The 12096-nt window shown below is 40.4% G+C and overlaps 1 protein-coding gene across 1 annotated transcript in view; it reads right to left on the reverse strand.

The window, feature by feature from the left end:
• Positions 1-904: 904 nt before the first annotated feature.
• Positions 905-12096, reverse strand: part of LOC138355656 (alpha-1-macroglobulin-like) — a 51234-nt gene continuing 40042 nt past the window's right edge. The window contains exons 3-5 of the mRNA XM_069310978.1: positions 3276-3517; positions 1248-1364; positions 905-991 (exon numbers count right to left, since the gene is read on the reverse strand). Coding sequence (XP_069167079.1) covers positions 905-991; positions 1248-1364; positions 3276-3517 — 446 coding nt within the window. The remainder of the gene's footprint in view (positions 992-1247; positions 1365-3275; positions 3518-12096) is intronic.

Below are 12096 nucleotides of genomic sequence, written 5' to 3' on the forward strand. Positions count from 1 at the left end.
TAACTGCCATGTTGTTGTGTGTGTGTGTGTGTGTGTGTGTGTGTGTGTGTGTGTGTGTGTGTGTGTGTGTGTGTGTGTGTGTGTGTGTGTGTGTGTATTTGTGAGTACAAATACTCACCAATTTGTACTCACCTATTTATGCTTGAAGAAACGAGTTTTGGCTCTTGGTTACCGCCTTTCTAGCTGCCGGTTGTTTAAAGCTATGACCCCTGTCTTTCTTGTCTATTATACCTAGTTTTAAACTAAAACCAAAGCATCCTGGAATTCAGCTGAATCCTCAGGACCCTTTACCGCTGCACTGCTCACCTTTAAAATATTAAAACAAAAAACTTGTGAGCACTTCGTGGTGTTCACAAAAATATTGTTGTTAAAACAATAATTTGTTCTATTGACATTGGTAATTAGCATCCAGGAAGTGCATAAATCTAAGAACAAAGTCACTACTCTTGTAGTTCAGTTGTAGTTCCCCGGAGAAGTTGAGTTTTTTTCGTTAGAAATTAGATGACTTGCCGCACTGGAATAACTATTGACGGTTTCCAAGAGATAGGAGAGAACTTATCGGATTTATGCTGCTGGGAAGTCAGGTACATATAATTAGGTGCGGCGTCAGGAATAAAGGTAAGAGGCATGGGTCTATTACCCATACATACAAAGAATAGTCAGGTGAAGTGGGCGTAGCGTTTTGGGCAGTAACGTCATCATTACTGTCCGAACATGACTGGAACGGCTCTCGGGTTCCAGTCATGTTCTCATTCTCATGGTTGGTAAAGTGAATAGTTTTGTTATTTGAGTATTTAGGGTTAGTTATTCGATTTTAATGTGGAGGGGCACCAAGAATTTGTAATTTTTTAACATCTAGGGTTTTGTCTAATATGTAAGTGTTTTTTATTCAGCATTTCACTTCTTAGGGTGATGTCATGGGCTTCTCTAATGTGATTTTTAGAAGAAATCGTCTCAGTCCCGTTGAAGGTGACGAGTATAACTGACCACGCTGGGAAAGAGATTTAGCAAGAGCATTTTATCCCATTTCTTTACACATTCTCTCGCAACCACTTTATACTGCACGAGTGTCGCTTTTTACGGTCTATTTTCCTTGTCACTGCCAGTTCCTCTGTTTCACACCTCTCTATCCATATCGCACCTTTCCTCCCGTCCACCCTATCTCTCACTCTCACCTTCTCTCCCAAACTAATTATCTCTTACCCTCCCACCTTTCCTCTCACCCATCCCACCCCTCATTATCTCACCTTCTCGGGCTCGTCAGCGAGGTCGAAGTCGAGATGGAGGAGTCCGGCGGTGTTGTTGACGTTCTTCCACTGGGCGATGCGTGTTCGGGCGGGCGTCTCCACCCACACCTCCGGGTACTGTCACCCACCAACACATTAGTAACATCGATTTAGTTACCTATATTATTAATAAATGAACAGAGCAACTATTTTATTACTATAATGCATCTGTTAGGTAATTATCTGTGAAACAAGGTAAATTTATAACATATTTGCTTCAGTTTGTGAGTACCTACTGTTAAAATATTAATGAAAATTGTCATTTTCTCACTAAAAGTTTAAGGATTTATATGCGTTTCCCATTGTTCAAATAATTGGAATTATACTATTGGAAACGACTCAGTTATCATACTACACTAAATAAGACTGACCTTTTTGGATAACAAGTTAAAAACAATGTTTACATAATATAAGTATATATATTATATATAAATATGAATATACATAAATATATATATATATATATATATATATATATATATATATATATATATACATATATATAATCCCAGCCTACATATATATATATATATATATATATATATATATATATATATATATATATATATATATATATATATATATATATATATATACACACACATATACACATATATATATACACATATATATATACATATATATATATATATATATATATATATATATATATATATATATATATATATATATATATATATATATATATATATATTGTGACGATAATCTCCTTCAAGAGATTGAGCCTGCTCTTCCCTCCAAAATACGTCGATACATACATCCCTATACAACTAATATGGAAGAAATATCCAACAACGACAACAACATCTCCAAGGTTTGCCAGAGAGCAAAACGTATGCAGCCAGGAACACCTGCTCCACCTCGAACCACCAAACTACCTGTCTTGTCGCCTGCTCATCGCTGATTGGCTGCGGGTCCAGCTGCAACTGCACTCCACCCACCACACTACTTGATGTCTGGGGCCACCACGACCTTAGTCCTCAGAATATCCAGTGCTTTCATCAGGTTAACACGTCTCGTTGGTAGACTAAGCTGTGGCTTACGTGTACTAAGAGAGGTGATAGCTTAAAGCCAATATTCCTGCACCTCTTATTTGATTGTATATTGTTCTATTGTTATTACTCACTTGTCTTAACGTAACTTTTCATTTTGTCATTTGATTATTCTTATTATTTTGATTGATTGATTTTCTTATACGAATTTGTATGTCCATTTTATTCATGTTTTGCTTTTCTAACGTAATTAAAATTTCATTGTTAAATTTACTTGTGTTGTGTGTGTCTTCTCATTACCTTACCACAGACAAAGTTCCAGATTTTCTATTTTTTGTTTCTATATGTGACGAGGCCATACCCCTAGCTTTTGAACAGCCGAACACCAACGCGTTACCGTCACATATTATATATATATATATATATATATATATATATATATATATATATATATATATATATATATATATATATATATATAGTTTTAGTCATGCACATATATTCAAATGTTTTTATCAGTAATGATAATTTCCATCTAATTTAGAGCATAATTTTCCAGTTTCTGAAAATTTCCTCAAACTTTCTTTCATGTCATGTTCCGGTTAGCTTAAAATCTTCTTATATAAGCTGGTATATTTAGTTGCACTTCAGAACTATTTTTACTTAGTTTAGTTTTCTCTGACAATATTTTATTTCTCAGTTACAGATGAAATAATTCTTTATTACATGGCACACATGACGGAGGCGGCTTTAGCCTCATTGACTGCAGATGATGAGTCACAATAACGTGATTGAAATATGTTGACCAGACCACATACTAGAAAGTGAAGGGACGACGACGTTTCGGTCCGTCCTAGACCATTCTCAAGTCGATTGTCAAGTCGATTGATGATCACAATCGACTTGAGAATGGTCTAGGACGGACCGAAACGTCGTCGTCCCTTCACTCATTGACTGAGTTGTTGAAGTAACTCACCGGGTCAGTAGAGACGTTGAGGAAGACTCCTGTGACAGAAAGGAGTCTGAACTTAACATTCTGGCCTGGTTTATACAGGTACTTGTCTGTCTGGATGTAAGTATTGCTCCTGTAGGTCGTCAGGCTAAGCCCAACAGTCCGGTTGATCTTGGCACCACCGACACTGCCAAACACGTGTAGTGAGCCGGAGAATAATGAGGATCTAATTGGCACCGCCACCTCATAGCACAACTCCGTCTTTCCTGAAGATGCCAGAGTATAACATTTATAAATAATCTTCAAAATAATCAAGAAGGAATTAAATCTTCATATGTTTTACACTCTACGTGGAAATAATTCATAGCTCTTTCTTTATAGGTCACTTGATGGGATCCCCGGCGGTGCCGGGGGTAGTCCGATGGTCACCCACGCCACCTTCTACCATTCTTCTTTCCCCCCTCCCCCCCCTATACCCACCCCCCTTCCCCTCCTCTGTCCCCTTCTTTCTCACTTTACCACTCCTCCCTCTCACCACTATCTTTCCTCCTCTCCAACTTTGGACAGACACATTTCACTTGATATACATTTAGAATAGGTACCCGGATGCGCCCGGGTACCCATTTGCTTCGCCCCACTGTCCACTATTCCCCCTCTTCCTGCTCTTCACCCCGTGTCCCCCATTACCCCATCCCCAAGGATCCCCCCATTTCATCCCTCTCCTCCATTTCTCTTACTCTCCACCCTACATAATCCCATTTCCAATTCACTCTGAAAATGTATTATTATATAACAGTAAAAAAAAAATGTACAGGTATCTCAGAAAATATATTAAGAACCTTCTATAATGCTGTAGTGCTTCAATGAAGGGGAAGAAAACACCAACTTTATGTAAGTGTATTACAAACCAAATTTTCGGTTGTTACCTACAATCATTCTCAAGGTGCTGTATACAACGTACTGAAGAATAATCTAGGAGTTTGCGTTTATAAATCTGGCAGAGCGCCTCACTTGTCCTCCATCATCACATGTTGTGATGCTTCCTGGGGACTCGCCAAGGAATGTTCAAGTTCCAGAAGAATGCTCAGTTATCCTGATTTCTAGGAACTGTGGGCAGGGTTCCGCGGAGTCATTATCCCTACTCTGGATATCAGTACTTATGTGAATTAATGAGATTAGTTAGTGTTGCCTCCTGTACAATAGTTTTATGGTTAATCCTAGTTTTTATGGTTTTATGTTAATTATGGTTATATTCTCACTTTACTATAACATATATTTTGTCCTTTACTGAATCTGTTGAATATAATTTTTTCTATTAGGCGTTTCTCTTCTACATATGAGCAGTTGTATACAATTCGACTGTTATTACATTCCATCCTATGATGAAAATCTCAACAATGTATATATAACATTATTCCTGTCCAATTTTGCTACTGCTTTTTTCTATTCATCAACTCTTTTTCAATAAACCACGACCAGTCTCTGCAACATGTGATAAATTGCAATCATTATACTGTATGACATAAACACCATTACCTGCATTGTTCTTATTATTATCACCATTATCAACGTTACCATTGGTAGCTCTATTCCATTTATTTGTATTGCTACCATTATAGAAAATGCTCTTTGTTTTTCTTTAAATAATACTCCATATTATTAGATTTTGTTTGTTATATTATATAGTGAAACTAATTATATTACCAGCTGTTTCATCAAACTAACTCATTCCTATTTATACATTGACAGTAGTAAGAAAAACTTAGAGTATTACTCATAACTGACTTACACATAACAGCACCTTATTTATTTATTTATTTATTTATTTATTTATTTATTTTTTATTTATTTCTATACACGAAGGTACATTGATTTCGTGAGAGTATATATCAGTGATGTTCTTACATCCTTGCAAAGCCACTAAGACACATCACGTTGCGGGTAGACTCTAGGACTCTATAGTAACTCAGGGTTGGGGCAAGGCCTACATGAGACTGATCTGCTCTGAGGTGATAGTTATCCGGCTTATCGATTGATTGTTGCCGCCGCAAAGCGGCTTATTGTGCACCCGATACTCATCCCGTGAGCCATAGAGCAAAAATGTATTACAGAGAGCTCAAAAGGTTTATATAACCTTTTGAGGTAATCAGACCTCAAAAGAGATTATTACATTAATAATTACATCTATCTTGCACAACTTATAATTATAATATCAGCTAGTTAGAATTTTTGAAATTTCAATAGCAATGTATTTACAGTTAAGCATTATACATTAATGGTAAGTCTTTTCCCTAATAAATAACTGCTTTACCTTTGGAGGTATTTCAGGAGTAATAGGAAAGATGATATTATTATTATCAACACTACACTGCTTGCTCCTTACTCTCATAAGTCATTTATCTACCGGAAGCGAAACATGGATACAGTGCAAGGATTTAACATATTTAATGCCAATTAATAAGATGGTTTGCCATTTCATGCTGCGTAAGTTTAGATTTATCTGTAAATGGCTGAACTTTGTCTCATTTTAAGTGATGTAATGTTACATCACTTGTCATGACTATTTCTCTAAGATGTAATGCTCAAGTGTGTGTTCCTGACTTTGTCCACACACTGTACACTTTACATCATTCAGATCCCTATACAAGTCGAACTACCAGAGATAAGTCGTATTCCAGCTGTGACAAAATCTGTTAGTCTATAGATTTTTTTATTCGCCCCATACACCTGTTTTGTTTGACACACCACACTGTAAACAACAATGAACCTGCTAGTTCCTGTTTACAGTATTCTGCTTTTTCAAATTCATTTAAGAGTTCTTGTCTAATTTACACTGTTTAGGGACCTATTTGATAACTGAAGATTCTGCTCAACATTGTTCATATTTAGTGAAATTTTCGCAAGGGAATCAACTTTATGATGCTGGTTCATCGACGAGTGTGTGGTCCGGACACTGACTGGAAGGGAGAAACACATCTACCCTCTGTACCAGTATGACAACTCGCACACCAGTGATACATTATGTGTCACACTCAGACCAGTATGACAACTCGCACACCAGTGATACATTATGTATCACACTCAGACCAGTATGACAGCTCGCACACCAGTGATACACTATGTGTCACACTCAGACCAGTATGACAGCTCGCACACCAGTGATACACTATGTGTCACACTCAGACCAGTATGACAGCTCGCACACCAGTGATACACTATGTGTCACACTCAGACCAGTATGACAGCTCGCACACCAGTGATACACTATGTATCACACTCAGACCAGTATGACAGCTCGCACACCAGTGATACACTATGTGTCACACTCAGACCAGTATGACAGCTCGCACACCAGTGATACACTATGTGTCACACTCAGACCAGTATGACAGCTCGCACACCAGTGATACATTATGTGTCACACTCAGACCAGTATGACAGCTCGCACACCAGTGATACATTATGTGTCACACTCAGACCAGTATGACAGCTCGCACACCAGTGATACATTATGTGTCACACTCAGACCAGTATGACAGCTCGCACACCAGTGATACATTATGTGTCACACTCAGACCAGTATGACAGCTCGCACACCAGTGATACATTATGTGTCACACTCAGACCAGTATGACAGCTCGCACACCAGTGATACATTATGTGTCACACTCAGACCAGTATGACAGCTCGCACACCAGTGATACATTATGTGTCACACTCAGACCAGTATGACAGCTCGCACACCAGTGATACATTATGTGTCACACTCAGATCAGTATGACAGCTCGCACACCAGTGATACATTATGTGTCACACTCAGACCAGTATGACAGCTCGCACACCAGTGATACACTATGTGTCACACTCAGACCAGTATGACAGCTCGCACACCAGTGATACACTATGTGTCACACTCAGACCAGTATGACAGCTCGCACACCAGTGATACACTATGTGTCACACTCAGACCAGTATGACAGCTCGCACACCAGTGATACATTATGTGTCACACTCAAACCAGTATGACAGCTCGCACACCAGTGATACACTATGTGTCACACTCAGACCAGTATGACAGCTCGCACACCAGTGATACATTATGTGTCACACTCAGACCAGTATGACAGCTCGCACACCAGTGATACATTATGTGTCACACTCAGACCAGTATGACAGCTCGCACACCAGTGATACATTATGTATCACACTCAGACCAGTATGACAGCTCGCACACCAGTGATACATTATGTATCACACTCAGACCAGGGAGGGAATAGCCCGTACCAGAACTTGGAAAGCCGAGCAGAAGACGCCGACTATTATGTAAATCTTAAAGTCGCCACAGGGTGGGGGACCACGATGGTTGGAGTGACGCTGTGTTATAGTGTGCTGGAGCGGGAGGTCCTCCCGACGGCTGACAGGCAGGCAGGCAGACAAGCAACTAAGTGACGGATTCTTCAGCCTCACGCAACTGATTTCGACTGTCCATGGCGAGTTGCGCATCTGCACAGTTAATATAGTCACCCCTCGTGCTGGTGCATGACCGAGTCATGTAATGCATGCCACTGACTATTGCTCGTGAATGGTAATGACTATTGCACAAAATAGGCAGGTTAGGGGAGGGGGTCAATGGATTTGTTAAAGGACGGAGCACAGCAAATTGTATAGTTAATTACTTGGCTAATGACACGGCTAGGTACTCTGTATTTGTTGACATCAAAGGAGCCTTCGACAAAGCACAGGGGATTGCGATCCTGGACGAGCTTGCATGCATGGGTGTCAAGGGGAGACTCATGAAATGGGTTGAAGACTACCTCACAGGAAGGAAAGCCAAGGTTTGCTTCAATGGAGCAGTCTCCAGAACAATGAATATGGAACTCGGGACCCCCCAAGGCGGAGTCTTAAGCCCTACACTATTCAATGTACTTATGAACGCCATTGCAAATATTGATTTTCCGGAAGGAACACAACAAGTGGGATATGCAGATGATGTCCTAATACAAGCTCCCACCTTGGGAAAAATTGAACAGTCCATTGAACTCCTCGGAAGGAAATGTATTGAGCTCGGTTTCACTCTCTCCACAAACAAGACGAAGGCATACTCCCATCACAAGCGGAGAGCAAATGAAGAACTGCAAATTAATGGTGTAACACTTGAATGGGTTGACCACTATCGGTACCTTGGCGTCACTGTCGGCTCTAACAAGGGAAAGAAAGAGGAGCTCAACCAACTCATAGGAACATGCAAAAGTCGACTCAGGGCACTGAAAGCTATGACCTGGAATGGACATGGAGCCTCAATTGCCGTGCTCAAAATGATGTACACAGCCTATGTGCGCTCCGTCATAGACTATGCCGCACCAGTACTGTGCACCTACTCCCAAAGCGATATGAAAAGGCTTGAAAGCATTCAAAATGAAGCCATGACAATCATTCTTGGAGTCCCAAGAACTGCCAAAACGTCTAATCTACGAGAGGAGTTGTCCCTTCCCAGTATTAAAAGCAGAATTCAGGAGCTGAATGCTAAGCTTGCAATTAGGATAGCCAGAGATCCCCATTACAATGATATTGCCAAGAAAAAACTGAGCTCTGTGCTACTTTCAGGGGGAAACAGGAGAAGCAAAAAATGGCATCACAGAGCAGTCTGCTTCCTTGAAGAGCTTCACCTGCTTGAGCAAGCCCGTGAGCTCCTGCCTGTAGAGAGGTTACCTCCCTGGGAGGATGACTCGTGCAAGATCATCATCAGTGAAATGGCAATGAAAAAATCCAACATGATACCACAAGAAATGAGGCACAAGTATCTCGAGGACATTTATAAAGAAGCCGGAGATGAATTAGATCAAATCTACACTGACGGGTCATCTAATCCTATCAATGGCAGGGCTGGTGCAGCATACACGGTAATCAAGGATAATACCTTCCAACGCAGAAATGAAGACAAAGCACGTATTGAGAACTATGCCTCTTCAACGCAAGCAGAGCTAACTGCCATTGTTATGGCGTTAAGGTTTCTTGAACGGAACACTAATGGTGCAGTGATTTGCACCGATTCAAAAGCAGCACTGCAAAGCCTAAGTAAAAATCAGGCAGAAAATCTTGCAATAGTCGCTGAAATCAAGAGAGCTGTGAGAGTACTTACCAACCAGGGAAGAGTCATCAAGTTTCTGTGGATCCCCTCCCATGTTGGAATATGTGGGAATGAACGAGCAGATGTGCTGGCTGCTGAAGGCGCTGAAGGAGACCATATTGAATACTTCATACCCAAGACTCAACTACAAATTAGAGGTATTATCAGGCAACATCACCGTGACAAGGTAACTGAGGAAAGGAGGATAGAAGCACAAACCAGTGAATCTGTACGATGGTACAACATGGTTGCAGCTGGCAATCCCAATCAGTATGGCCGAAGAGGAGGACGACGAGGGAGAGAATCTGTAATAGCGAGAATCCGTCTTGGATACAAATATCCATGGAGATTTGGAATGGAAACAACAGTTGATCAGCGAAGTTGCAGCATCTGTGGTGAGAGTGATGGACACCGCCTTGACCACTATCTACGTGAATGTGAACACCTGAGAGACATTAGGAATAACTGTAGAATAATAAACCCCACATTGTTTGAGTTAGGAAAGCACTTTTTGTCAAATGTTGATACTGTTCTTAAAAGATTTCCCCATTTTGCACCCGCAAGATAACGTAAGCTTTTAAGGGTTGATAAATGTTAATCTTCTTGTTTGAGGAGCTGTTCACTTGAGACAGTTAAGCAAGTCCCAGCTGTGTCTGGGTACAAGTGACAGGATGAACAACCCAGCGGGTTTTCTTCCTATTGGGGAGTGTTGTACATTCTGCTATGGCGGTATGTTCACTCACAAGATGAGTGGCGCTGCCCAATAAACTCGCCCCTCGGGGCAAAATTAATTAATTAAAAATTACTATTGGTCGTGAATGGCAGTGACTATTGGTCGTGAATTACAGTGAGTACTAGTTGTTTATGGCAGTGATTACTAGTTGTGTATGGCGGTGAGTATTGATCGTGAATGGCAGTGAGTATTGGTCGTGTATGGCAGTGAGTATTGGGAGTGTATAGTGGCAAGAATTGGTCGTGTATGGTAGTGATTATTGGCCGTGCATCACAGTGAGTATTGGTCGTGTATATTGATGAATATTCCTCATGTATGGCAGCGAGTATTAGTTGTGTATAGCAGTGAAAATTGGTCGTGTATGGCAGTGAGTATTGGGCATATATGACAGTCAGTTTTGATTGAGAAAGACAATGAGAATTGGTCGTGTATGGCAGTGGGTATTTGTTGAGTATAGCCGTGTCCTTTGGTCGTGTATTGCAGTGAGTGTTGTTCGTGTTTTGTAGTGACTATTGGTTGTGTATGGCAGTGAGTATTGGTTGTGTATGGCAGCGAGTATTGGTCGTGTATTACAGTAAAACTTGTTTTTGTATCGTAGTGAGTATTCGTCGTATATGATAGTGAGAATTGGTCTAGTATGGCAGTGGGTATTGGTTGTATATGGCAGTGAATATTGATCGAGTATGACAGTGAGTATGTAGCGAGTATGGCAGTAAGGATTTGATCGTGTATGAGAGTAAGTATTAGTCGTGTATGGCAGTGAGTATTGGACGTGTATGGCAGTGAGTATTAGTTGTGTATGAGAAACAGGGAGGTATTAAAGGTAAGGTGCTCAAGTGGATAAGGGCGTACCTAAGAAACAGGAAACAGCGTGTAACTGTGAGGGGACAGACATCGTGTACGCCAGTGTACACGACAGTGAGTGGCGAGATGTCACCAGTGGAGTCTCACCCGACTATGTACTTGAATTCATCCTGTTTATGATATGTGTTTTATTATCTTTTATGACAGTAATGATAGTGTATTACAGTGAGTATTGGTAGTGTATAGCAGTGACTACTGGTAGTGTATAGCAGTGACTATTGGTCGTGTATGGCAGTGACTATTTGTTGTGTATGGCAGTGACTATTGGTCGTGTATGGCAGTGACTATTTGTTGTGTATGGCAGTGACTATTGGTCGTGTATGGCAGTGACTGTTGTGTATCGCAGCGAGATTTGGATGTGAATCTCGCACAGTGAGTATTGGTCGAATATATCATTGAGTATTTGACACGTATGTCAGCGAGTGTTGGTTGATTATATCAGTGAGGTCATGTATATTGGTCATGTATGGCCTCGCGTATTGGTCGGATATGTTATTGGGTATTGGTCGAGTATTGCAGTGAATATTGGTCGTAAATAGCACTGAGTATAGATCATAAATAGCAGTGAGTATTGGTCGTGTATGTCAGTGAGTATTGGGCGTGTATGTCAGTGAGTATTGATCGTGATTGTTAATGAGAATTGGTCGAGAATATCAGTGAGTTTTGGTCTTGTGTCTTAGTGAGTATTGGTCGAGTATGACAGTGAGAATTGTTCTTGTATGGCAGAGAGTATTTGTCATGTAAGGCAGTGAGTATTGATCGTGAATGTCAGTGAGTCGTCACGTATGACAGTGATTATTGGTCGTGAAGTGCAGTGAGTACCTGTCTTCAATGTGGAAGAGTATTGGTCACGTATGGATGTGAATATTGGTAGTGTATGAAAGTAATAGTAATCGTGATTGGCAGAGTATTTTTTGTGTATGTCAGTGAGTATTTGTCGATTAGGGCAGCGAGCATTTGTCGTGTACGTCAGTGAGTATTAGTCATGAAAGGTAGTGATAATTAGTTGTGTATGGCAGTGAGTATTGATCGTGTATGGAAATGAGTATTGGTTGTGAATGACAGTGTGTGATGCTCGTGTATGACAGTCATTATTGCGTGTGTATAGCAGTGAGTTTTAG

The sequence above is a fragment of the Procambarus clarkii genome, chromosome 68 (assembly GCF_040958095.1).
Source record: "Procambarus clarkii isolate CNS0578487 chromosome 68, FALCON_Pclarkii_2.0, whole genome shotgun sequence".
NCBI classification, from domain to species: Eukaryota; Metazoa; Arthropoda; class Malacostraca; order Decapoda; family Cambaridae; genus Procambarus; species Procambarus clarkii.